Source organism: Truncatella angustata (genome assembly GCF_020726525.1).
Source record: "Truncatella angustata strain MPI-SDFR-AT-0073 chromosome Unknown BKA67scaffold_5, whole genome shotgun sequence".
Lineage (NCBI taxonomy): Eukaryota > Fungi > Ascomycota > Sordariomycetes > Amphisphaeriales > Sporocadaceae > Truncatella > Truncatella angustata.
In genome coordinates, this window is record NW_025763385.1 from 2162702 (window position 1) to 2189771 (window position 27070).

At 50.2% G+C, this 27070-nt stretch overlaps 9 protein-coding genes across 9 annotated transcripts; 4 read left to right on the plus strand and 5 right to left on the minus strand.

The window, feature by feature from the left end:
* Positions 1-5161: 5161 nt before the first annotated feature.
* On the minus strand, positions 5162-5953 carry BKA67DRAFT_647119 (uncharacterized protein; the record flags this gene model as incomplete). Its single annotated transcript, XM_046105940.1, has 1 exon — positions 5162-5953. One exon carries the CDS (start codon positions 5951-5953, stop codon positions 5162-5164), a length of 792 nt encoding a protein of 263 aa, XP_045957436.1.
* A 648-nt stretch (positions 5954-6601) lies between these two features.
* Positions 6602-8481, minus strand: BKA67DRAFT_659799 (acyl-CoA N-acyltransferase; the record flags this gene model as incomplete). The annotated part of the gene is made up of 2 exons (XM_046107517.1): positions 6602-7327; positions 7378-8481. The coding sequence occupies 2 exons, from the start codon at positions 8479-8481 to the stop codon at positions 6602-6604; spliced, it is 1830 nt and encodes a 609-aa protein (XP_045957437.1).
* A 912-nt stretch (positions 8482-9393) lies between these two features.
* Positions 9394-10079, plus strand: BKA67DRAFT_310458 (uncharacterized protein). Its single transcript, XM_046096139.1, has one exon. It carries the CDS (start codon positions 9489-9491, stop codon positions 9981-9983), a length of 495 nt encoding a protein of 164 aa, XP_045957438.1. The 5' UTR covers positions 9394-9488; the 3' UTR covers positions 9984-10079.
* A 1246-nt stretch (positions 10080-11325) lies between these two features.
* Positions 11326-12840, minus strand: BKA67DRAFT_568735 (SGNH hydrolase-type esterase domain-containing protein). The gene has a single exon (XM_046103054.1). The coding sequence runs from the start codon at positions 12455-12457 to the stop codon at positions 11645-11647; it is 813 nt and encodes a 270-aa protein (XP_045957439.1). The 5' UTR covers positions 12458-12840; the 3' UTR covers positions 11326-11644.
* A 543-nt stretch (positions 12841-13383) lies between these two features.
* Positions 13384-15749, minus strand: BKA67DRAFT_593177 (uncharacterized protein; the record flags this gene model as incomplete). Its single annotated transcript, XM_046104917.1, has 4 exons — positions 13384-14859; positions 14909-15193; positions 15245-15633; positions 15701-15749. 4 exons carry the CDS (start codon positions 15747-15749, stop codon positions 13384-13386), a joined length of 2199 nt encoding a protein of 732 aa, XP_045957440.1.
* Positions 15750-16122: 373 nt separating this feature from the next.
* Positions 16123-18346, plus strand: BKA67DRAFT_310470 (DNA-directed RNA polymerase I subunit RPA34.5-domain-containing protein). The gene is made up of 3 exons (XM_046096140.1): positions 16123-16971; positions 17034-17347; positions 17401-18346. Exons 1-3 carry the CDS (start codon positions 16256-16258, stop codon positions 18168-18170), a joined length of 1800 nt encoding a protein of 599 aa, XP_045957441.1. The 5' UTR covers positions 16123-16255; the 3' UTR covers positions 18171-18346.
* A 1068-nt stretch (positions 18347-19414) lies between these two features.
* BKA67DRAFT_519716 (L-Aspartase-like protein) lies at positions 19415-21400 on the plus strand (the record flags this gene model as incomplete). Its single annotated transcript, XM_046098124.1, has 1 exon — positions 19415-21400. One exon carries the CDS (start codon positions 19415-19417, stop codon positions 21398-21400), a length of 1986 nt encoding a protein of 661 aa, XP_045957442.1.
* A 2363-nt stretch (positions 21401-23763) lies between these two features.
* On the plus strand, positions 23764-24907 carry BKA67DRAFT_659805 (NADP-dependent oxidoreductase domain-containing protein; the record flags this gene model as incomplete). Its single annotated transcript, XM_046107518.1, has 2 exons — positions 23764-24175; positions 24240-24907. 2 exons carry the CDS (start codon positions 23764-23766, stop codon positions 24905-24907), a joined length of 1080 nt encoding a protein of 359 aa, XP_045957443.1.
* A 364-nt stretch (positions 24908-25271) lies between these two features.
* On the minus strand, positions 25272-26938 carry BKA67DRAFT_536861 (uncharacterized protein; the record flags this gene model as incomplete). Its single annotated transcript, XM_046100224.1, has 4 exons — positions 25272-26003; positions 26076-26267; positions 26353-26841; positions 26888-26938. The coding sequence occupies 4 exons, from the start codon at positions 26936-26938 to the stop codon at positions 25272-25274; spliced, it is 1464 nt and encodes a 487-aa protein (XP_045957444.1).
* Positions 26939-27070: the final 132 nt, after the last annotated feature.

A 27070-nucleotide genomic window follows, 5' to 3' on the forward strand; every position in this document is an offset into this window, starting at 1 on the left:
TTTACATAATACTCGGTACATGGAACCAAACAAAGAATGACCATCATTTCTCGAAACTCCTCAACGCCCTATCACGCGGTTGAACGATCGGACGGCAAGCCCAAAGTTGCAGTTCCTCCAAAAGCCTCGACCACCGCATGGCAGCTCTCTTTACCTTTACGAAAGGCACCAATGCGTAACGATTCACTTAAGCTCAGCGTTTCCAACCGCCGTTGGTTTCTGGCCGTCGAAAAATTCCTTGCGAGTCGCGTTACCGCAAGTGCCATCATCAACATCATCCTTGAGATGAGCAAAGGATACTCCGTAGCCTTCTGCTGCTAATGACCAGTTCATGGTGAGCATCTAATGCTTACCGTACGGTTTTCAGATTGCAACCAGCTGGCGAAAACGGTGTTACAGATTGCGGAGCCTGGTGGGCCGTACTGATGAAACTTTCAAAGATTATTATCCGTGTGAAACGGGCAAGGATCGTATTTTGCAGTGTCGCTCTACCTGGAAGGCGTTGCGTATCTGGGTTTTTCCCTCGACATTCTCGACAACCGGGTCTTTTTAATAGGCTGGCATCGTCAAAGTCACGTCCCATCGGATCAAATCGAGAACAGAAGTGGCATATCCAATCTGAAGTGGCTGTTCCCGACAGAGCTGATTGGTCAGTGTAAATTCTAAATGGATCCTTCGAAGATAGCGAGGAAGCACTACCAAGAATCTCGATTAATAACTTTGAGACCAATGTTCATGCTGATTGATACGGTGATCTTGTCCGGTCAAGTGCAAATTGGGGTATGTGTATCCTGATAATCTCATCACATCGATACACGCTAGGATCCATAATCATGTGCAAGTTCTGCTACATGCTTTGATTAGACTACGCATGTCTTCCTCGCGTGGTAAACGTGACCAGCGAACTCTCCAGCAACGCCCTCAAACTTTGCTATGTGCTAAATCTGTTTCCAGTCAATAATCAATAGATAGGTATACGCCAGGCTGACTAAGTTCTTGGCCTCTCATGGCAAACATTCCCTCCGCCGGCTGTTAAATCAATTCAATTAACTATAGCTTACTTTGTGCCTCACCAAGTCCTACGTCATCATGTGGATGAGCGAGAGATTCCTCGAGTATTACTAGGTTAGTGCAGGTGGCGAGTCTTCACAATTGCTCAAAGATCCTCGAGTATGTTACGTAACGGCTTGAAGACAACACGCTACGATAAGTGATGAATTGGATCCGAAATTGAAAGTTTAGATATTCGCTGCCAGCAGCGAATTCGAAATGCCCCCTCTCAACCACTAAAACATAGTCGCTACATACATAAGGGATGCTTAATTGGAGAGCGTTAGCTTGTGTAACAAAACACAGCAAGACATGCTATCCATTAACGCTTCACGGCCCGCCTGAAATAGAACGTGCGCCCCCATAAATCCCGGTAATATACACTGCCGTCCCTGTTCAAGTCGACATCTTAGCAGTTGTCTTCAGGCTAAGTATCAGGTTCGGAATAGCTCATTACATGTTGAAATATATATACCATAAACCATGCTTATCGTAAAAGAAATGGTTTCCCTACAGATTATATGTCTTTATTAGACGCGTGGATGTTGTAAGACTCGGATGCTAGGATCTTACCTTGGCATTTCTTCCGTGACAGACAGTGGGGTGAAACCATGGGCGGTACTTGCATGGTGCCAACGTTAATAGCAAGGGACGGAAGCTCCTCGGACACTGCCGATGCATTTCGACGGAACTACGGGCTTTGATAACTTCAGTCGGGGAACTTGATATTGCATGAAAATGACTTTACAAGGAACTCGAACAGAACGTCAACCGATTTTTATACTACGCGAAACTCTGGAAAGAGCACCTTAGTTTGTCATCGCACCCATTGAGGAGAAGAAAAACGAAGAGGCTGGTGACGATAATGCACAGAGAGACAATCGAAGTGTTTCTTCACATTGTCCCTTAGCTACTCCTAGTAGACCAATAGGACAAGGACTGCTAAATGATTGGGGAACACGAAGAATGTTTTTTTGTTGATGATAGTAATTGATTGGCAATAGAGGCTCGAGCCCAAGACGTTGTGAACAACGGGCCGCACAATGGGCTTACCCTCCTGTGAACCAGAGGTTTAGACGAGCGGGCCGTCTCGTCCCCTACACTGCCATGGCCAAGTCTGGTCTTCGTAGAGAGTACATCTAGAAAGTCAGGTCGGACAGCGGGCGAATTTTTCGACAATCAGACGAAGACTGCCAACGTATATTTCGGTGAGCAAAATTCCGAATCTGCCTCCCCGCGCTTGCTTATCGAATAAGTGTTCAAGAAGACCTAGACCACTCCCTTATTGGCCAGAGAACAGAGTTGTAAACACGTTAGTCAAAAGGTGTGAGCCACTTATTCCTTCATAGTCAAGTCTATTTTATCCTGTTGTCATTCCTGTTTGTGCCCACAATCCTGTAGGTATGTAGTCCTTACAAATACAGCCATTTAGTGTCAATAAACCATGGTCTTTAAACCGGCATCTAAAAGATCAAGATATTCCTACATAGTCTACGTTAAGGTTAAAATAGCCATATTTAGCATCTGGCCACTCACTGCGCTGTTCGGATTAGAGGAAACCACGCGAAATCCTGAATGCGGTCAAGTCAAACACCCGAAACGACCAACTCATTTTCTTGAAATGATATACTGAAGGGGATCGTGCCAGATGCTTGAAAAACTTTAGTTCGGGATCGAAACCGCTAAGCCCGAAGCAACGTCGGAGACGTTCTGAATGTCCATTCGGCCCCCGCGAAACGCCGAAAGATGTGGCGCGAGAGGGCATGATTGTAGTGGGTAGTGGTTAGCCGCAGTCCTAGACTGTCAGCCGTTCTAAGCCAACTAAGTTACTGTCGCACAAACTGCAACAGACTTGGCGCATACGGTACCAGCACCGACATACACATACATACGCACTCTATCTGCAAGCTGCTTAGTGTAAGTGTGGTGCGAAGGAACTCGACAAAGACGAAACTGCCTCTATTGGCTATCGTACCGCCATTTCGAATAGATCAGAGCGTCAGAGCAGCAGACCATTGGCGAGAGAGAAGGGAGAAGGTGCCAAGTTTTTGCAGTCGAGTTACTCAGTAGTGCATGTGCCAGGCCCGAAATTCATCTCATTGGACGCCGTGCGCTTGTGTATATATGGGGGACTTTACGTATCTCTGTCTCTCTTTGGTGGGTGCAGGTCGTCTTTTGGTTGCTCATTATTCCATCTTTTCTGTTACTGTCTCAAGGTTGTCCAGATACGCCTTGATGGCCATAATCAGTGGGTCTTAACAAGTTAACAAGACACAGATAAGCCCGTCTGGTCGTTGCACTCACAATGTAGTTTTACCAGGACGCGTGCAATTTCATGATACAAAACGCAACATTTTCATACAGTGCTGGCACGTTTTCTAAGCGCACCGACATAGCATTACCTACACCACTTGTTCGCGTGTTATACATATTAACTGATTCGATGTGATGGGATGGTAGGCACAGAAGACCAATACCCAAGTTCCCACTTGGCTGGCAAGATCATCTTGTCAACATCAGCGCCAAAAGATCAACGCTCTGGATGTTTCAATGCGATTTCCTTGCATTTGTTCTCCAATGCTCCACTGAATATACCATTGTTCTGTATGCCAAGGCCTGAATAACTATTGGGAAGCGCTGTTCAACATCGCTGTCTCATAATGATTACCTGCTATTGTAAAGTACAGAGAACCGGTTCATGTCAAACAAACCATCGACTTCAACACTACCCCCGCTTCTTCCACTAGTCTTACGATCGATGCGGTCGAGCAATATAACAGAAATACGTGGGGACGGATGGTCTCTGATAGCCTTCTTGTTGTTATGAACACCTGCATCAGTGACGGCGAGTTCCTTATGCTGAGGTTTCTCGTACTCAGCGATTGGCTTAGCTGGTCCCGTCGCTTGGTTCGAGTTTAGCTTGTCAGTAGAACTAGATATCCCGAAACGATATCACGTTTACTGCGGCAAGAAGCTATCAGAAAAAGATTTGACAGGGCTTGGTTTGATAGATCAGAAGACTATAGCAGCGAATATCTGGCGTACAAGTCCTTTTCTTTGTTGGTGAAGCGGGGACACCCAGCTTCAACTCTCAGCTTACTGATCCGATTCTTGAAATATTCAGTCTTGGATTCGGCAAGGTAATCTATTCAAAATATTCGCTCCCGCCTTCAGCATGGAACGTAGTAGCCATATTGGTCCCTCAGCTGATGGGCTCAGCATCGGTGCATGTTTGGCCACGGGTTCGACTGGGATCGGACAAAGTTGCAAACAGGTTTATGCAGTATTATTTACAAGGCTGACCGGTCTAAAGGTGCTTCGCGAAGTCAGCTTGGGCGCAGCCACTAAGAATACAGTGAAGATACAGAAAAGAGCCCCGCAGCCGGATATCCCACTCTAAGTGTTCAACAGTAAGGCTGACGCGGGTTTCAGCGGCGCAATTCAGCCATCGGCATCGTTTGTGTACCGACTGCGGTTGCGGCGGCGTAGTGATGCCAGATATCGTTCTTGTGAGAGTTTACGTAGTCAGAGATGCCCTGTATGATGATACACGGAAGTTCTGTAGCCAAGACAACGGCATCATGTTGATGCAAAGAGTGTCGCCCACCTTCAGCATCTACAAGTCCCGCCTGCCCGCACTTCGCATGGCGGTTCTACAGAAGCAATGAGTCCATAGTGGATCGCCGGGCCTTCATATCTGCGAGGAAGTCTCGTGGCAACCTTCGTCTTGTCCTAGATCGCAAATTTATTCTGGTGAGCATCGTTTGGATCGTCTGTATCGAACAGTATTGTCATCCAGCGGGAGATGGTCGGATTGAATTGTCCCCGGCATTCACTTGAATTTCAAAGGCATCGGTTCTTGAATTAACTCAAGCATTATTTCTATCTATCGGCTCGTATGCCGGATTTTGCTACTCGAGCGATGTAGTCTAACGCTCCGAGGTTCACCAACCACAATTTCTAAACTCCCCAGCCAGCGTTTGATCAAGTAACTTCCGGGTGCGTTCTTCACACAAGGTGCTCATTCCCTCGAAGCGTCTGTGTAGTGTTACGGTACACCCTTCTCTGAAGACATGTAGTTAATAGTGACGCATCGTCCATATCCATGTCCTCAGCCTCCCGGCTTCCCGTCATACCCTGTTCCGTAACCACTTAGAAACTCTCCAGACCGGCCTTGAACCACTATGTGCTGCTCGCGATAATCCTGTAGAGCTCGGTCCAGACCTCTATCATGAAGATCCTGAAAGAAGTGGGCGAAGGACGAATCCTGGCTCAACCATCTGTGTTCAGTAATCATGTCAAGTCTGTTTAACCGAGGAAAGGAAGTTATTGTCTGTAGCCATATCTTTTTAGGGTTTGTCGTGGGGGTTACGAATAACGCGTGGCTTATTTTCATGCGATGACGGAACGACAGTGTCGCATCGCAGTTCCGTACAATCCAATTGCGCAGTTCGCCGTACTGGTACTCGGCCGCTATGTGGTCATGATCGTCTAAACACGTCAGGCTTGAATTGTAGCCATGGCTAGCTGTGCAAGTCTGCAGGAAGATGTGACGATCGAGTCGCAAGTACAGGAAGCCGGCCGTACGCCGAAGATAAACTGAACCGTTCTTTCCGTTGCCGTTATGGCTAACCTTGTACCGGTCACCCGAGCATTTGTGAGTAAAGACCTGGATCTTCGCATCGTACCATTTCGTAGCACAGTCGCGGCTTTCACGACTGGTCAGAAGCAGTGGCGAGACTAGGTTCTTCATTGGTATAACCAGGCCACCATAATTCGACTCGTCTAGGTGAAAGGGAACAATACGCTGTTGGGCCTCGGTACCGAGGGCATCTTCCCATATCAACAAACGAAGCTCTAGCAGCAGCAGGGGAAAAAGGTGAAAGTTTTGCCGAGCTGCCATCTTGCAATACAGCCCACTTGATAACAAGACTACACTTTGCGTGTTGATGGAAGGAGCTTGGAGGACAAGAAGTCAAGTACCAGCTAGGGAATGAGTTGGAATGATCAGTGTAGTAAACTGTGTTTGTCGATGGAGTGAGCTTGGACTGCCAGAAAATGCAGTGTAATCTTGGTGTTATTAGAGAGAAATAGGAAACAGCACTTTTCGTGACTTCGAAATTATTGAAGTTACAAACGAACGCCGAGATCGCCACCAAGACCGGGTATTCATGAAAATTTTGCTGAGAACGTTGTTTCTTAGAGATTGCCGATAGCGGATGGGACGACAGTAAAGACCGAAGACTTTGAGACTATGGCGATCTGAGAATGTATCGGAAAATATATGAGCGGAAGTACGCCGTACCCGAGATTAAGCTCACATATTGAACAGAAACCGACCTTGAAGATGACATACTTAAGAGAGCAAGGCCGCTCGTTACAACGGAATATCTCCCCAATAATGGCAAAATTCTTCGACTTAAGATAAACAACGAGATAGCTGCTCCAGTCGCGTCCTCAGGCCAGCTCTTCAAGGACAATAGAGTGATCGCGCAATACAGGAGTTTGTGCTTGAGATATTCTTTGTTTGGTATCAGATGCGACTCAGCTTCTATTCCTCCTCTTCAACCTCATCCTTCTTCATCGCATATCCTTCCACAAACCCATCGGGATCACATACCCTCTCAAGGTCAATCCTATTGTCTCGGACCCAGCGCCGCACGGCCTCTTTATCAATTCTGACACGAGGAACATCAACTACCTCTGGCTCCGCCATCTCTTGGTCCTCGCCTTCTTCGGGCTCTTTCGGCTTCGGTGGTCCCATTCCTGCCTCCTCCACCAGGTCCATCTCTCTTAGTATCGCAAGGCAGTCCTCCTGCACTATCCACGTCGCCTTGCTACAATCCTCAATGTCGACTAACAACTCCTCGTTCTTACTGCTGCTCTTATCCTTGGGCTCTACGCTGAGAAGCCATCTTGCGATCTCGCCGGCCCAGTACCTCTTATAGCCCCTGCGACCAAGCTCTGATATGGGTTTCTCCGGACCCCCGATGACGCCCTCGCGCTTGGAGATCTCGTAGGAAACGCCCATGAGCAGAGCGCCCAGGCCTTTCCGTTGCCAAGGAGGGAAGACGAGAATACATGCGAGATTGTTATTGTCCCATGACATCTTTTCTTTCGAGAAGAACCCACAAATGCTTGGAGCGGCGCCTTTGCCGGTTGGACCCGGCGGTGGGGTGTAGACGAGCAAGAAGTATGTGAAACCCGTAACGTCGAAGAACACTGACTTGTTGTCTAGAAAGAACTTTGCAAATAAGGAAAGGTTTTGACAAAACAACTGTAGTCGTTAGCCACGGCCCCAGGAAGCCCTTTGCCGGGAGTACTCACCACGTCGCGCTCTCCGTCAACTTCCCACACACTCCATTCGCCCTCGGGATCATTAGCAGGCACCTCACTTTTCGTTGCATGGCGTTTTGCTAGAGTTGAGCCCTTGGGATGTGTATACACCTTCGTGCCTGGTACGTATGCTCTACTCTGACAATACCTCATGTGTCCCGTCCAGGATAGCAGCTCCTTGGAATACTTGAAGCATGAGGGGCACACATGCAGCCTGTCCAGCATGGCCTCCTTCTCCTTCTTGCCGCCTCCCATCTTTGCTCCCCCATGGTGGTCCTTGGCACCAAAGTTGCCTGAGCCCTCGCCCAGCACCTCTTTACTGTAATATGACGGAAACCATGTCTTGAAACAGATATTGCCCAACACGACCTTGTCAATGTTGCGGTCTGTGTGCGGCGTCCCTGGCGTCTTCGCAATTGCGACAGCAGACGCTCGGCGTTTCGGCGTAATAGTGGAAGCACTGGCCGGGTCAATCAAGCTGCTCGCTGGCGCTTGTGGATATGCTTGCGCAGGCGGTCTGGGCTGTGGCACATAGGACCGTGGCCGCGATGTGTTTGCTTGAACGTGGACCTTCTTCGCCGTCTTCGGTGCCGTGGGTGACGGTGTTTGTGTCACGGGCGGTGGCACGGCAATTTGCCTTGTGCTCGGCTGCGACGGCGTCGCTCGCTTCTTGTCGGTCTTTACCACTATGGATGGGCCTGGTTCTGGTTCGTATCGTGCGTGTGTCTCTGATTCCGCCGTCTGTCCTCTCGTTGTCGTTGTCGTTGTTGCTGTCGCTGTCGCTGTCCTCCTGGTCAACTTTGATGGTGGGGCAGGCCCGGCCCGGCTGTTGTTGTTGCTGCTGCTGCTGTTGCTCTTGGACGCGTCATTACGCTTCGCCTCGGGGGTGTCCAAGCTCGTTATGTTGTGCTGAGGGTCCTCCAGTGTATTGGCGCGTATACGACCGCTTCTGCGCTGCCTTTCTGGCTCGGTGCTGGATTCTGCCGTTGCTGCGACGGCCTGTCGCGTCGCTCGTCGCGGGGCAGTCTCGGACATGGTGGTGGTGGGAGCTGGCGGCGGCACATCATGGGGCTGCTTGCGCTTCTGCGGCGCCATCATCCAGCATTGAATGTTTTGGCAGTTCTTGTGTTCGCATGACGGAGCCATAATCGGTCATGGCCTCAGCAAGACGTGCCTCGGTATGTTGGTGTTTCGCTGGAATAAGTGTGTTCAGGATCCCAAGTTGAGATTCACTGCGTATTACGTAACGTCAATCAATCGGAAATATTCCGCCAACAGTTGTGAGCATGGTAGCCATTTCCAACAAATTCAAAGTCATTTACGTTTTGGCAACAATCACTTTCATATTTCGAGTGCGCCTTCGTGTTTCCAATACTGTCTCAATCCAGTATTGTTGGAGTTTGAGATGGACTGTATCTTACCCGTTCATCCCCCCACGCTGACAAACGCTGGGCCAGCAGCATTGTTGAGACCAAGTCGTGAGAGATGTGCACTCGCTGACGTATCAAAGAAATTCCCATGATATATTGGTGACGGGACAAACCCATTGCACGCAACACTTTCAAGCCCACCCCAAATGCGTTTCTCGAGCGCTGTAAAGAAACCGTGCGCCCTTGGATCGTCAGCTCCTGTTGAATGGCACTGTCGTTCTGACCAGTCGCCTATTTCTATTCCAGCTATTATGTACCAAGATGAATCCTTTAATACTGCAAAGCCTGACACTGCGGTTTCTTCAGTTCGTTGTTCAGCACGTGGCCTCGAACCACCAAAATCACAGTCGGGACCGCCGTCTGATGAAACATGCAACCACGTGCGAAGAAACACCCACGAACGCACCCTAGTCCAGCAATCCAATGGCAGTTATGCTCTGGCACACGATGAGGCAAATTCGTGTGAGACTTGTCTTCGTACGACTGGGAATCGTCGCGTCTAATCTGCCACGGTGCAACGCAAACAAATGAGCAGTGTGCTTCTCAAGACCCTATATAGCCAGCTCGCCAACAGTGATCTCTGCCCCGAGAAAGTGATTGGACGCGAGCCAGCTTTTCCAAAATTTCAATCTTACTATCTTCAAGAAGCTCGCATATTTGGTCATCTGCCAAATGGACATCATGAGAGCTACTCTTCAGAGCCGTCTTCTCTCTCTGCTCGTCGTCGTCGTCATCCTCCTCTCACCCGTGACATCTGCCATGCCTTCCTACAGTGGCAACGCCTATGACGTCGTCAACACTGCCAACAACTCATTTTGCGTGAACCAAGATGATCCCAACTTATGCACAGGCTCCTACAAATGCGATACTTCCAACATGGACTCTCTGGAATGCGTCTTCTGGGTCTACAACGCAACCTGCAAGACCCTACATGCCCAAGATCCGTGGGGGGTCAGCGCTGGTGACAATCTAAGCTTCGAAGGTTTGGATCAAGAAGTGAAGATCCAGAACGTGACGGAGACTACCGACAAGGACAAGATCAATATCGTCTTCCGATACGGGAACAAGTCGTATGGCGACGGCAAGAGTAACTACGTGAGAGATCATTGCCCGGGCCTAATAACTTATGAGTGTGCGTACATGGCGTCGACTTTTACTTGCAAGTGAGCGCCAGATTGGGTTTGTCCTAACTTGGTGCGTGATTTAGCCACTTTTGTTTGTTCAAGGGATATGGTGTCTGTGAGGAAGACCGCTTGATTGCGTGTCACTTTTGTGTTTCACTCTTCATAGTGACACTGTAGAATAATTAGAGGCGAATCAATATGAATGTCCAGGCCTGGCCCGTCGATGTGCTCGTCTCTCGAATCACGATACCCTTGTCGGTCTTGAGGTTCCAAAGGCCTTACCCTCGCCCGCCACGGCCTCCTCAGAATTATTGGTCTCGTGACGGATGACTCGCTAGATACGTCACCCATGAGCTGCCAACCAGCACCAAAAGTAGAAAGGTGTACTAAACCTTGTAATTACCAAAGCCGTTGGAAGTTCAGGCTACCAGTAGTCATCATGAGGTCAGCAAAGTGCTGATTGCAGAGACCAGTGACCATATCTTAAAGCACCGAAATTGGGGATGATAGGGAACAGGTAGGCTATAGCCCATTGCTGGTCTACTGAGAAAAGAAAAACACAAAGCCGTTGAACCAACCAGATGAGAGCAATGACAGTGTTGGCCTACGCATAATATGATTAATTGGTTGTGTAATTTGGAACTTATTTCTAATCGCGGCGCTAATTCTCGCATACGCAAACTTTTGGTTGGAGCGAGACAGTAGTTCGGGCGGCAGGCCGATTGCTTGCACTAGTTATTGCGTTACACAGATGGTCGAAATATGCGCATTGTATATGACCTTTTCGAGTAGTTCGGTTCGGAGCGACTATGCAGAATGTCCTACCTTTTCCGCATCGTAAGCCTTCCCCCAATGTAGCATGTCAGCTCGATCATCAGTGTGCTTGGATCAAAACGGGGCACGGTTGTGTGTCTATTGTTTTGGCTCTTGCCGCAGAAGCATACCTCGTTGTGCGTCCCATAAGGCTGCGGCTTCACCACGTTCCAAATGAACGTTATAAACTTGCCCAGCGCCGTTCCGCCCGGTTCAAGACCTTCTATTTCCGGGGTTCGTACATCTCAGGCTCGGGCCTTCGAGGACCCACGCTCCATATTTGTATAAGAGTACTAGTTTTTTTTTTTTTTTTTTTTTTTTTTTTTTCATAAAACAGGTTGAAACGGGAACCCCTCACGCACTAAAGGTAAAATCTGTCGAACCAGCTAAAGCGGCTTACACGACTGTTAAGAAATTACTGTCCGTCGTGAGGCTCCGAGGCGGGAGCTCCAGTGCTTATTTGATGTGTTTGGAGGTAGCTGGGCTTGAGGCACTTTTCTTCCTCCTGCTTTTGCGTAGGGAGATATCAACACTTTCTGGTAGCACTTCTTTGGAGTTTCAGCTATTTTATGCCATAATCTATAGCGTTTGGCCATTAACAACCGATTTATAGTACGGTGCTGTCGCGGGCACCCCTGCTCTAGCTCTAAACTCTCTTAATTAATAAGCTACATTAAAATATTAAATGAGGATAGAAACTTGGTTGCGAACTCATGGGATAATTTGACCAGAACAGTGCTTTCTGTTGTGACGGAGAGTGCCCGACAGAGCTGCAGAGCAGGCAATCCTCAGCCGTAGCTGATTTCACATGGGTGCGAGGGTGTTTTCTTCTAACGCTCTCATTGCCGCAGCTCAGTTCCCATTTGGCCATGCCATGCCTTGAGTGCTTTATCAGTTCTCCAAAATCGATCGTGAGTGGCTTGACACCTTTGGAAGGAGATACTCAATCCACAAACGGTACCCTTCCGTATTCAAATGCACGTGATCCTCGAGATGCTCTCCTCCAACCGACGTCGGCGGCGGGACGAACACAATCCTTTTCTTCTCCGACCTCCCATTCATGGATCGGACCAACAATTTCAGCTTCGCATTCGCATCACTAACAAGTCGGTCTAGTATATCCGTGCGGTAGAACAGTCCCGTCACCAAAATATTTGTTCCCGGTTTGGAGATTCGTAACACAGCCTGCAACAAGAGGCGCATAAGATCAACACTTTCGTCCGAAAGGCCACGCTTAGAACGCAGATTATTGGTGCCGGCATGTATGACCCAGAGTGTAATGTTGTTCTGCGACAAGACGTCCGTCAGACCACGCAGTTGACGTGCCGGATCGCCAAGAAGGCGATAAAGGATGTTCTCGTATTTGTCGCCACCGACTCCGGCATTCAAGACGCCCTGGAGGCGTTCAATCTCCGCACCAGAGGTCAGAGTCAAGTTCTTAAGCGATGCATCATCCAGGAATGTCTCTGATGGCCACGAGTGTAAACCTGGTGTGGTCCTGGTGGTTTGCATCCGCTCGATCATCGAGTCACCGAGCAAGACGATGCTGGGAGTCTGACAGCCCGAGATGAGCAGCGGTATATGATCATCCCGTGATGTTTTAAGAGAGTGCTGTTTATATTTAGCACAACATTGGAGAAGGCGATTGAATTCAGAGATAGTAAGCGACTGGTTTTCGTCGTCGGACGCAATTGTCGAACCCATCACAGGCGGTTAACCCGCGGGTTTTTCTATTCAGATGCCTTCGTGTGAAATTGAATCAAGAAGGTCTGGAGAAGAAGAAAACCCCCATTTATACTCGTCAAGAGTTTCGCCGCTAAGGCGAGACATTGTTCAGTCTGCTCAGGGTGTTATGACCCTGGGACGAGTGTAGTTTGCAGCTGGTTCAACCACCGGAATGAGTCACTCGGTTGTCCAGGACAGAGCCTCAGTTGCCATCTCCGACGTGGGTACGCGTCGATACTCTTCTTCGACACTTAACATACCGCCTTGAGATATTGCTGCCATGGAGTCGAAGCACCCTTAGTTTGAAGTAACCACGTCGCAGGATCTTGCTAAATTATCATGTTGACAACGGGACATTAGAATTTCTGGGCACAGGGCGCTACAACGCATAACCTCAAGACACTAAATGGCGCGGGCGTGCCTGCAAGCACTAGCCTAGCTAGCGTGTCGCTCTACACATTGTTGCGATATAGCACTCAAGGCGACCTCATATGTTGAAAGGGTCTCATTACTATTACTCGTAATTGCTATGGGGTACATCAGCTTAATTACTAAAGTTCTAACTGTACAATAGCGAAGTACAGTAGCTTTGGGCGTTGGAGTGAAGGACAAGCGATAAAAACCATCTTTTGATGGGGAAAACTGTCAGGTTCTCGTTCGGCAACCAGTGATGGTGCGATTTGGGCGGCCAGATGCAATATATTCGCCTTTGGGCAACACCGGCATGTGAGACGTCATGCCACCTTTTATTAGGATGAGTTGATTGCCGTATGCTTGGGGTCTGTAACAACGCATGTATGCGGTACTTAGTTCAGCTACCGATGACATTGTCATTTTTTCACAGGTTGCACTAGTATTTCTTAGTAAGCACGAACTATCACGTTGGCTTTTAGAAGTCGTCCATCTTAGTTTGCGTTGTTCCGGCCCAAATCTCGTCGGACTCTCCAAACCTGAGACCCGGTGCCACGTTTCTGGTTGGCACGAAGCACTTCGATCCATGGTGTCGGCATTGATGCTGAGTCGAGATCTTCGTTGGTCGTTTCGTGATCTGAATCTAGTGCTTCGTCTTCTTCTATGATGTCCATCTGTTCATCAACGGTATCCTCGCTGGCATTGGAGGTCTGATTGTACAAATCCTCCGTGTAGGCCCAGCTTGGAGGGTCAAGCTTTCCACTAACTAGAACAATATGGTTTCCCTTTTCGTAGATTTGTTTGATTTGCTTGTCGGGCACGGGACTCAAGATGTGAAAGACTTGATTAACCTTGTCAACACCACGAAGTAAGGCTAGACCGATCGTATGGGAATGTTTCGGATCGAGGGTTATCCCAGACCGAATCAATGGAATGTTCTCTGGTGTGTGTGTGACTATGTCGGCAAGCACATTATTTAGAGAATCGGCCTTATCATCGTCCATGCCCATATTTCCAGCCTCTAGCGAGTCGTCCACTTCATTGGATGTGGTAAGAATAGCGGAGAGGCTTTCAATCTCGACCATTGCCAGTATCGTTCCATTGATAGCATCTGCCATAATGTTGGCTGGTGATTGGTAGTCATAACACATAATACCCAGTATCCCAGGCGTTGGACCTGAATATTGCACTTGCCAAGGTGGAATCGCGGATAGTGGTTTCACATTCCACATTTGCACACCTGCTTGGATCTCACTATGGAAATACGACATGGTCTGCATGGTACGCAAGTGTGCAGCGGTTCTCGTTGTGTATTGAGTGGTTTGCGACGGGAGTGTAGTGAGCAGTCCGTTCTTGAAGCTGCTTTGAAGGGTTTCGATGACGTCGAGAGGGCCGGATGCCATGTAGATGACGTGGCTGGGCCGTACCAATCCGATGACAGATGTGAGCAAGTCTAGGCCCGTCCCTTGAATCCAACCTGGAGTATTAACAATCAGACAAGAACTGGCAAGTCTGTTACGGTAATGAGTTATGAGGTCAGTCACAGCTGCTAAATAGAGATCTGGATCTGACGCGGGTGACACAGATGCCAGCGTGTGTGAACGTATTACACTGACGTCAGAGCCAGTCGTGGACATTGGTTGGGGCCGGCAAAATGATGGGCTCAGATTCGGTACAGCGACCTTTACAAGTGAGATTTGGCCTGGCGGACCATACTCGGGTTGCCCTGGGTCGAGATCAAGAACTGCAATGGAATTGGTCTTCCGCTTATCCGACCTATCAGTTGAGAGTTGGTTAGAGAGCAGCCTGCCGAAAGTGGATTTGCCCGCTGACTTTGGGCCCGTGACGATAACAGACAAGGGTTTGGAGCGGGAGGCCATGAGCAGCTTGTCGATTTCGCGATTCCATTCCGGCGGAGACTTCAGATCCGCAAGCAGTACCTTCCTAGGGCCGTCGGCAGAGGTATACAACTATACAGACAATTAGAGCATGCTGGGACGCAAGCATTATGCCACTCACAATAGTAAATGTGGAATCTCCGCTGGTAGCATCTCCCATTGTTGAGGACTCATTCCATAATTTGCGAAAGAGGGGTGATAGCTTGCCTAATTGCCTCAGGCCCTGGGCGGCGGCACATGGCTGCAGTTCTATTGTTGCTTCTTCTGGACACCTGATGACAGGTAAGGCATGGCAGTGTGGTGCGTGGACCCATCTTGTCTTGATGCCAGACCGCAGTATAGCACCTTGGAAAGTGATTTCACCACTTGTGACAGTAATGCCGTAACTGCCCAAAACAACCAGACGCTATGTTGGTCAGCAATTGAAGAATTGAATGGTAGGGTAGCCTGGACGAACCTCTCCTTCGGACAGTCTCAACTGCAACCTGCCGGCGGGTTTCTTCTTGAAGTTGCTTTTGTTGGGGGCAAAGCTGGAAAACTGAACGACCGGGGTTTGTTGCAGAGGTGGACTCTTTGCAAGAAACTCGGCGTCACCCCGTGGTGCATATGGCGTCGCTGCACCGCCTGTCTCGGGTTGCAGATTGTCATCTGGGGGCAATGCTTCTTGCGTGGCCGAAGTGGTTTTTGCAGCCCGTGCCTTCTTTGGTGTTTTAGGCGTTGGTGACGCTTGAAATTCAATGGCTGCTATGCTCTGTGCTTGTTGGCCTGGACTCTCCGTGTGCACAGGAGATGGCGATGGCACTGCTTGACTGCGGAGGTTCCTCAGTCGGGCGACAGCGCTCTGGGCTAGAGGTTGAGTTAAATTAACATATGAACAGGCGAGTTATATAAAACAGTGAAACACCAGGCTTACCTTGTGGCTGCTCTGCAGCATCGATCTTCCGTCTTTTGTTTGTAGCCATTGTCCAGGGTAGCAGCGTGTCAACTCACAGTGCAGTACACAGAGACACAAGCCTTTGATGGATGTTCCTCAGCCGGCATGAGTTCACTTTGACCTTTCGCTTTCGCTTTCCTCTTTGCCCGCAATTGTGCCTTTCCAAAAATGCCCATTGCCAACGTTGTCGCGTTGCTAGCAGCACTTTAGGACTTTGCTTTCCAACTTTTTAGCGGGTCTGCAGCGCCATTGACCACTGATAGGGAGGGCGGAATTCTTTGGCGCGTGGATCTTCTAGCCAGAGGGGGGTGTTGAACCAATCAAAAATGGCGAATGGTAGGAAGCCCAGCGGATATGGGACGTGAGACATGAGTGTCCCAAAAAGTTTATTCGGTTTTATTTTTATCTTATTTCGTTTGATCTCAAGTCGTCCATCGCGGACACCATTCACGTCTTGGAAAAGCTGCACACCTGCCCCTCCATTATTTCTTGCACATCCCGACGCGCACATTGCCTCGACGACAACCATCCAAGATGGCGCCGAGCAAGTCTATCGGCTCTCTCTCCGCCATGGCCAAGAACATCAAGGAGAAGGCCACCAAGTCTTCCACCTTGCCGGGTGCCTCGACCTTCAAGAGTGCCGCCCGCGTGCAGGACTCCGACACGAGCAGCTCCGACAGCAGCAGCGACAGCGAAAACGAAAGCGGCAGCGACTCCGAAGACACCCTGGAAGCTGCAAAGAAGAAGCTCCAAGCCAAGAACGCAGCAAAGAAAGCTGCTACCGCCAAGCCTCAGTCAAATGGCAACCCTGCCAAAACTCCTGCTCCTGCACCTGCGCCTGCCAGTGCAAAGAAGCCTGTAGCCAGCTCCAGCTCAGATGACGACTCCACCTCCAGCTCCGACTCCGAGTCTGAGTCTGAGCCTGGCGCCAAAACGTCCAAACCGACTCCCAAGGCCGCTCAGAAGGAGACGCCCGCCCTGAAGGCCAGCAGCGGCGAGGATAGCTCCAGCTCCAGCTCTAGCGGCAGTGAGAGCGACAGCGACAGCGATAGCGACACTGGAGCTGAAACCAAGCTTGCATCAGTCGCCGACGTCATCGCAGACAAGGCCAAGAAGACCAACGCCGCCATCCCTCCCAAGAAGTCTGTGGCCGCCGACGAAGCTACCAGCGACTCGGAATCAGAAAGCGAGAGCGAGGACCAGTCTAAAGCTGTTGCTAGAACCGCTGACGTGTCGCAGGCTACTGATGTGTAAGTCCATTCTACCTATCTGAGAGGCTCGTTTCCTCATCATACTAATCGTGCCACCGCAGTAGCCGTCCCGAGTGGCTCAACAAGTCTGACTTCATGCTCCGAAAAGCTGCCACCGACAACCCTGGCAAGGAAGTCTCGGAGTTTCTAAGCAAGTCGAACCTGCAAGGCAAGCAGGTGTGGTATTTCACTGCTCCAGCCTCCCTTCCCATCACCGTCATCAAGGACATGGAGATTGATCTGGCAAAGGCTCAGTCTGGTGGTGCTATTCTCAACCACGGAGGCGATGCCTACGGTTTGGATCTGGAGCCCTACACCACCAGCAGTCAGATCCAGCTACTGATCCCATCCAAGGGCGGAGACAAGTACAATTCTTGTGAGTTCATGATTCATAAAGGAAACATATGCATTGACTAATTGGGACACTAGTGAACCGACCCATTGACTCCGTCGTGCACCTCCGCCGTATTGCTGAGTTTGGCGGCGCGAGCAAGATCAGTTCTACTGCAACTGATCAGTATGTGCGCAAGCAGAGACCTGCCAGAGAGCAGCCTAAAAACTTGAAGCCCCGTTTTACCCCAATTGGTGTACCTTCACAGAAGCCTTCTCCCCTTCCTGCACAGAAGCCCCAGGTCCCATTGAGCAAGCCCACCGACAAGTCAGACTCTGACTCGAGCTCCTCAGACTCCGACGTTGAGATGACAGATGCTGCCGCATTGCCACCTTCGGTTCTGACCAACAAGGCTGATGCCAGTGCCAAGCGGAAGCAGCCGGCGGATTCCTCCAGCTCAGCCAGTGACACTAGCAGTAGCGAGTCTGACGACGAGGCGCCTCCCAAGAAGAAGACAAAGTCTCCCGAAAAGTCCAAGAAGCAGTCCCAGAAGGTTCTTGCAAAGCCCAAGGCAAATGCTCCTGCTCCCGCCGTACAATCGGAGAACATTGCGGTTCCTGGCTCTCAGGCTTCCAAGAAGTCGCAAGGACGACTAGTCACTGCCACACCCATTCCGCCCCCTAGTCTCGGCCGTTCGGCATCGGCCTTGTCTGCTGCTGCTAGCGGTACACCATCCAAGGTCGTCGATTCTGCCAAGGCGAAGAAAGAGAGGTCGAAGAAGGCTGAAAAGGGCAAGGCCACCGATGGCACTCCCAAGCCTATTAGTTCTACTCCAATCCCTCCCCCCAAATTCCCTACTAGCAACTAGAGCTCGCCTGTATCGCAAAGGTTGGAGAGGAAGGAGGGTAAAAACAAGAACAAGAAAAAGAACATGAAAAGGAACAAGAAAAGGAACAAGGAGTGACTTGTAACCATCCGATGGGCAATGTACTACGAGCTATGGTGCAAGCGGCAGTCTGGCTAACTAGCTAAACTCGCCGTGGGCAGTATGGCATGTTTCGCGCCTTATTGGTTAAGTTCGAAGGTCTCCACTGTACATTGGACAGGTAGACGGATCGTAGGTTCGATTTGATGAGCGAGTCTTGCATGGAAAACGGCGTTGATGGATCTGTGGGGCCCATTGGTGGCGTTAATTGATACCGAAGAGCAAATCTGCTCTTATGCTTTCGCGCGCAAAATCTAGGCTTCTGCTTGTTTGCTATCTGACCAAGTGTAACGTGACAAAAGTGGTAAACAGATCACGCCGCCCGGCTGTACCGCCAACCCACCAAATCTCGGTCCCATCAAAATGCGAGCTCAATGCGTCCCCTCCACGGTCCCCCACATTCAACACAAGGTGATACACAAAGTTCCAAATACATATATCAAGGTTAAATGTGTCAATCCTGGGAAGACCGGAAGAGGGCACGGACCAATACATGGTCGCCTTCCTATTGATTACCTAACCTAGTATAAAGTTGGTAACAAACGCAGACCAACTTGCACGATTGGCCACAAATTCAAGCATCTACCCGAAAGAGTATGCTGCACAGTAACAACGAATCTGCTAACCACGTCACTTTCTCTTGCATAATGCAGGGTTATCATTGGAATTGCAATACGTCTCGGCTCTCGCGAATCACTCCAATCATCATTCTCTCATGTTCAAGATGGCTGGGCCTCAGTTGTCAATCGTGACAGTGTGCTTTGCTACAGCCTCGTCTTAGTCAGAAACCCTTATCATTATGCATATGGCTGCTTACGCAGGAATGAACGTCAAGACCAGCTGATTATGCCGGGTGCTAGGTCTGGGGGTAAAGAGCAGTGCTGGAAGGCTTTCTGGTTTTGCTCTGGCGAAAACCATACCTGCTCCTCGATGATAGAGGTGTATGGGACAATCGCTGGTGTGAGAGTCAGCGGGGAAGAGTTGAGAACTTTATACTTTTGAGAGCATATCGCAAAGCATCTGGGCAGTAACTACGTCGTTGCTCCCAATTCAACGACCTCTCTCTGTGGCTAAAAAGGACAACTAAATTTAAAACCGGGTGTGTCAATTATCACGACCACATTGTCATGTCTCCATCAAATTCTATATTCTCAGAGCTAATGCTTGCGCATTGGGCTGACACCAAGTCCTCTGAGCGAACAATCTCAATCTCGAGTTACGATTTGAACATCGCAGATGTCGTAGCAGTGTCACGTCACCTTACTCAAGTCAGTCTAACCCGCGAAGCAGAGAACGCTGTTGAAAAGTGCAGCAATATTATACAACAGAAGATCGCCCTGGGCGAGGTCATCTATGGTGTCAATACAGGGTTCGGCGGCAGTGCTGACACCAGGACCGGAGCCGTCGATGAGCTACAGCAGAGCCTCTTTCATCTCCTCATGGCTGGTATCACAGCGGGTGGGGAACCAAAGCTCCAGCCTCATGCGGACGTCTCAAAGTCTGTAGTCAACGGCCGGGCCCACGAACAGACTAATGGCCACTTAAAGATCAACGGTCACAAAATCACACAGGCTCTGCCTGTGACTCAAACGTCCACTACGACGATGCCAGAGTCATGGGTTCGTGCCTCGATGCTGGTACGCCTCAATTCACTCGCAGCGGGCGCATCAGGAGTCCGCCTCCGTATCACCGATGGCCTGTTGCAGATGCTCAACAAGGACATCGTACCGCTCGTGCCACTCCGCGGCAGCATCTCCGCATCTGGCGACCTGCAACCCCTATCCTACATCGGGGCGGTTCTCCAAGGCAAGAAATACGCCTCCGCATATTGCGGACCCCGGGACCGGGATAGACGCCTCGTGCGTGCCGACGTGGCACTAGAGGAGGCCGACATCGAGCCCACCTCCGTCCGCCCCAAAGAGGGACTCGCCATCGTAAACGGGACCGCCGTCTCTGCGGGCGTGGCCGCACTGGCTCTGCACGAGTCACTGAACCTCGCGGCGCTGTCGCAGGTGCTGACGGCCATGAGCGTTGAGGCGCTCCTGGGAACGGACGAGTCGTTCGACCCTTTCATCGCACGTGTGCGGCCGCACCCGGGCCAGGCCGACAGCGCGCGGAACATACTGGCCTTCCTGTCGGGCTCACGGCTCGCGCTGACCCAGGCCCAGGCCCAGACCAACGTGCAGGCAGCCGGTGAGCTGCGCCAGGACCGCTACTCGGTCCGCACCGCGAGCCAGTGGGTCGGCCCCGTGCTCGAGGACTTCGCGCTCGCGCACGCCCAGATCACCACGGAGCTCAACTCGGTAACGGACAACCCGCTGATCGACGCCGCGGCGGACCGGGTCCTGCACGGAGGCAACTTCCAGGCCAAGGCGGTGACGTCGGCGGCGGAGAAGCTGCGACAGGGCCTCCAGAGCCTCGGGCGCATGCTCTTCTCGCAGCTGACGGAGCTCGTCAACCCGGCCACGAACCGCGGCCTACCGGCGAACCTAGTCGCCGACGACCCGGAGCGCAGCTATCTCTTCAAGGGCACCGACATCATGGCCGCGGCCCTTACCAGCGAGCTGGGCTTCCTCGCCAACCCCGTCGGCAGCCATGTCCAGACCGCCGAGATGGGCAACCAGGGCATCAACAGCCTGGCCCTCGTTAGCGTCCGGTACACCCTCGACGCCGTCGACGTCCTGAGCCAGCTCGCGGCGGCGCATCTCGTGGCACTGTGCCAGGCGCTGGATCTCCGGGCCCGGGATATGCTCGGCAAGGAGAGCCCCGTCGGCGAGAAGGACGGGGTGCTGGACGCGAGTCCATACCTGGGCCGGGCGGCCGGCAGGGTGTACCGGTATGTCAGGAACGAACTGGGAGTGCCGTTCCTGACAGAGGGTCGTGTCAACGGGCAGCTGGAGGACGATGAAGATGGGCTAGCGCCTAGCGTCGGCGCGTACAGCACTGTGGTATATGAGGCTATACGATCGGGCCAGCTCTATGATGTGGTGATGGAGTGTTTAGAGGAGGCGAAGACGCTCGAGATCGATGCGCCTGGTTACGTCGACCGTCGTTCCGCCGCGGGTCTTGGATCGTATATGAATGGAGCTGCGAATTCTGTGATCAGAGGATAAGGAGGGATATATGTGTCAAGCGTGTCAACTCTCACGAACGATCATAGACTGGGTTTATGAGTTTCTGGGGTTTCGTCCTGTTTTTCCCATCCTAGATCATATAGATATTATGTCTATATTGCCATAGTTTAACAGTATTCATAGGTAGTAGTATTTTAATAGATCTTGTCCTGAGTTTCAAACGCTTCTTTCTACCCCATGAATTTGTGGCCATGTCGTCTGAGATCAGCTCAACGCTCTTTGACATCGCCGTTCAGACTCTTGTCTTCAACACGATGACGGACCTCCTGCTCATGGCCAATTATACTGGTAGTGTCCGCATTGTGAGGCTCGACGAATCGGCTAGCCTAATACTCATCACTTGCATCCAAGCTCAGACCGTCGCGTACATGGGGTAGAATGCCGGATAGAATGCACTAGTAGGCCAGAGGTCGTTGTAGACGGCGACGCAAAGGCGGAATCGGAACTAATTCATGGACTTCTCCTGGGAGACGAACTTCTTGTTCCTGATAAGCGAGCCCAACTTCTTCATGACGACAATCTGCAATTTGTCGGCTCGCCCTTCACGAGTCAGTCTCTCTTCATGCGTTCGAAGAGTTCAGGATATGTCATCCGGGGACTATATTCTCAATTGTTCATTAGTAAGTAGATGATTATCTTCTCAGAACGAAAGTTTGAGGTAGCAATATAGAAATAGGTCGGCCAGTGGATGGATTGCTTGGCGTTGTCGTCGTCTTGGCACAGGTATGGCAACTCCATTGGGTCGATTTCTGTCCCAGATTCGGTCAGTAAGCCCGGATGGTACGGGTATTCATATCGACATACGTCTAGATCAACCCCTCGAAATATCAAAGTAGAATGACGTTGTATGACCTACCAAAGCGTTGGCACAGGTTCGCCACAAGCATAGATCGTAGTATACCTAGCTGCGCCGTATCTTCCACGCTGCTCTCCTTGATATTCTCGACCATTCCCTTTGAAGAGTGATTTGACTTCCTTGGGGAATTCTGAACCCTTACCGCCTGCGGTGGCACGCTTGCAAATGCCGTCACATGCTTGCATGAATAGCTTCTGGGAGGTGGTCATGGCTGTATGATGAATGGACTGAGAGCAAATGTTATAGGGCCTATATTGCCAGGTCACTAACAAGAGATGAAACTATGGCGGGATGAGGAGTTAGGATGAGGAGTCAACGTCCTGTTTCAACCCAAGGTAGCCGAGCTGCAATAGCAAAGATGCCAAGAGCGGGTCCAGTTACTATTATAAATTCTAAGAAGGCAATTCTTTCTCAGTGGCGCTGGTTCTTGCCCAAAGCTGGCTTGCTAGCTTATAGGGTCAGCGTGTAAGGGCGTTGTCTGTGCGGAAAAATCTACCTAATGGACAGGGTTTTTCATAGCTACTGGGCTCGATCCTAGTAGTGAGGTTTTTGACCTTTTTTATATCCAGAACTTGTTCTCTGTTCTAAAATAAACACAGCACACACACACAGTAAACACGAATTAGGATAGCATCATCAACTAATCAACGCCAAAGATGGAAGCCCTGTGTGCGGCAAGAACGTGTCTTTGCAATGAAATATTCGATATGTTTAACCAGACGACTGAACCAATGACTGCTTGCTTGCACATGTGGACACGCGCTTATTTTTCCGAAAACCTCACCGCATTCAAGCCAATTTGAACGAATAACTTTTCGTTCGTTATCTTGTGTACTACAGGGAAGCTAATATCCGATCACATACATGTACTTCACGGTGTTAATGCCCCACTCGGCATCCATTTAAAGTGCGACAGCCTGGTATGAGTCCACTAGTTTAGTGAGTGGCATGGCAATCATGACTCAGATTATAGAAAATATACACTCAATCTGTAGTAATCTCATTTTGACCGGCTTGGGCATGAACAAGTAAGCTTGTCCATTGGTACCGCAAACCACACGCGTCTCTGTCAGCCCCACAAACACAGCCAATCAATCTTAACCTCAACAACGCCAACAGTATACATTACATGCGCTATCCCCTTTCTAGACAAACCCGCGAGGTGTGGAGTTATAGTTTTGCACTACTCCAGCGGATCATGACAACACTCAGCCTCAGATAAAGGAAAGTAAAGGGAATCTTTCGGAGTTTTTGTGGGCTTAAGTCCAGTTTGGACCGAAAAGCAATTGCTCAATGTGGTATGGCAGAGAGGGGAATGATATCCCCATACATTTTCCTGAAGATATAAGCCGACAGAATGTCTCGATCCCAAAGACTTGCAGACATCACCACAGCACCACACACCATTGACTTCCCTCGGACAGCTTAAAACACCATCCTCGTTCCTTTATCTCCGTAGCATATCATCATTCGCACTCGAGTTAACATGTCAAAGTACGGCATTCCCATCCCACCATCTGTCGCTAAGTCCGTGGAGGCCACCAAGGTCAACTACGTGCGACTCGGGTCTTCAGGCTTGAAGGTTTCATGGCCTATTCTAGGTACCATGGCCATGGGGTCATCTCAGATCATACCGTGGGCACTAGACGAGGAGCCGTCCCTTGATATCCTCAAGGCAGCATACGACTGTGGCATCAACACGTGGGACACTGCGGGCACCTATTGCAGCGGCCTGGGCGAGCAGATCATCGGAAAGGCAATCAAAAAGTTCGACATCCCCCGCCATAAAATCGTGATCATGACCAAATGCTACCACCATGTCGGCGAGGAGCTGAACGTCATCGGTAATGCGTATCCGGAGGTGCTGAACAAGAGCAAGGACTATATCAACCAAGGAGGTAAGTCAAATACGAGCATAAGGCATCATATATCAGATAATGAGGTTCTGACCATCCATGCTAGGTCTCTCACGCAGCGCCATCTTCACAGCTGTGGAGGCTTCTCTTGCTCGCCTCGGAACCACGTACATAGACGTCTTCCAGATCCACCGGTATGACCATGATACCCCGCCCGAAGAAACAATGGAGGCCCTGCACGACCTCGTGAAATCCGGCAAGGTGCGCTACATCGGAGCAAGTTCGATGTGGGCTACCCAGTTCGCACGGCTGCAGTTCGTTGCCGAGAAGAATGGCTGGACCAAGTTCGTCAGCATGCAGAACTACTATAACCTCTGCTACCGCGAGGAGGAGCGGGAGATGATCAGGTTCTGCAACGAGACGGGAGTCGGCATCATGCCCTGGTCGCCTCTGTATGCCGGACGTCTGGCGCGCCCGTTTGGGTGGGACAAGTCGCTCAGGTCAAAAAAGCCATCGGGACACCACCCTGGCGTGACGGGGGAAGACGAAGAGATTATCAGAAGAACCGAGAAAATCGCGGAGAAGAAGGGCTGGAAGATGACGCATGTCGCTTTAGCTTGGCATAAGAGCAAGGGATCAGTCCCGAGTGTGGGCTTGAACTCGGTCGAAAGGATTCAAGAAGCCTGCGAAATGCGCGACAAGTTTTTGATTGAAGACGAGGTCAAGTATCTGGAGGAGCCATATGTCCCTCGACCGGTCGTTGGACATGATTGAACGATTTTCGAGTCTCAGAATTCAGACGAAATCTGCCTAGGTAGGTGTATATTAGTTCATAGTCTTGCTTGTATTCTTTGGTGGTTTTATATAAAATGATTGGAATTTTGTCTGGTCACCAACCCCAGAATCACACCAAAACCTATTGTATTTAATCACCCTACATAAAGTTAAAATAAATTGCAAAATTATAGTTTCTTTCATATTTTGCTTATAAGTACTTATAAATAAGTTTTGCGTAATAATTTCTATAGAATATTTAACTGCTAATGATATTATTAGCTTATAAATTAAAGACGTTTATAGGATCAATGAGAAATCCCAAATTATTCCGTGGTACTATATATTTGTAGCACTGGATATATCAGAATTTGAACACCTGTCCTTGCGCAATGTTTTCCAGCACGCTATCACTCAGGGCTCCTGCAACAGCTTGCAGTGTATATTTGAACCAATACATCTCGTTGTCAGGTACACCCTTGATGCTGATGGCCACGGCCAAGGGCCAAGATAGCGGGGTGAGGACCTTTGGTATCATGTTGTCACTCGTCGGATATCCAAAGTTGAAGTAGTATGGAAGAGACTGGCAAATATCGCTTGCCAGACGACGGATTGTGTTTAGGGATGCCCGTGACTGAACAATGGTAGCTGGCGCCACGATCATAAGACTCGAAATGGCGTCTATAACTTGCAAGACCAAGCTATTGGAAATCATGCGAACAGCACGATACCTGTTCCAAACGGATGCATGGCTATACGATCGATAGTTGTGGGCGATATTGCCGCAAAAGGGTGGCATGCCTTTGCCTTTTTGGGGCAATGGAAGAACTGAGTATTCAAAGTCCTTAGCGATCTTGTGTGGCCACGCTGAGAGATCAGAATCTAGTTCTAGACTCCTGGCCAACAGAGCCACCAACGTTTCAACAGATGGTGTACTGTGTGGCACTGAATGCAACAAACTTGATGCCGTCACTCGAAGTTCCGCAATACGAATCATCAATGAGTCTAACTGTAATGCAGGACCTTCTTCCCCGAACGCCGCAGCATCCTGAAGCCAATGTTGAACAGGCATGCCACGGAGAATGGCTGCTCGGACCTAGTCGTCCCCTATCAGTTCGCTTGTTCAAAGGATCAAGAACACTGGACATATGCGCATTGTTCGACGTACGATTGGTCGCCGAACAGCCCGATATAGGGGCAAATTCAACGAATACTGTCCTCCTGCTGTTTTCATGGTCTTCAAAATCCCTGCTGTTCCCAGGTAGTGACAGACATGCTTCCAATAACGAGAGCCTGCCCCATCATCAGCGACATCGGAATGGGAATTCGTTGACTTAATCCGATGGTTGTACGTGGTTGTCTATTTGCATGTCAGCAATGAGTACTGGGCTGTGAAGGCCTCTTGAACGTGCCTCGTAGTGTGTCATCAGCATAGTCGCAAGCACAAGTTCGTCGATATCGGCATGGGCCAGAGTCTGAATGTCGGATTGTGTCTTCCGTATCGCCTGGGCATAGTATTTGCCTGCTTCTGCCATTGCTTGGCGGACATTATGCAGCCGCCCAAAGACCATTAACGATTGGGCAGACACGGCTAGCCGAAGACTCGAGCCCGTGTGACATGTTTCCCAATGACTTGGAATGTAGGTGAGATATTCGTGTCCGATGTCCGGAATGTCACTGGGTCGATCTGTCCAGTTCCGGACCCAAAAGTTGAGTGCATGAGTATCAATTGACTCGCGCAATGCGCCCGGGATCTGTACAGCTGGAAGACCCCGAGGAGCGACAGACGGCGCTTTGCGTGGGCGTCTCGCTTCACCCTCAGCATGTGCGTTCTCGCATTTGAACACCAAACCGCCCGCTCTGGTTGCATTGGACCAGACGCAGCGCCGGTCTGCCTTGCTGCAGCGGCTACAGGCAGGTCTAGCGGCGTCGCACTAGAGACTTCAGTCAAGGAACTGATACTTTACAATTGATGGTTACCTTGATGCGGCGGTTTTTGCAAGTCAAACACGCCTGGCTTGGGAATACCATGGTTCGATATCAAAATTCTTTCCTGTAACCCTTGTGCGTTGTTCGTACGAGGTGCCGTGTAGCTGCATGGGATCATCGAACATTATAGACACATAATTCAAGCCAGTCAGCATGGCTGACGGAGTTTAGGGG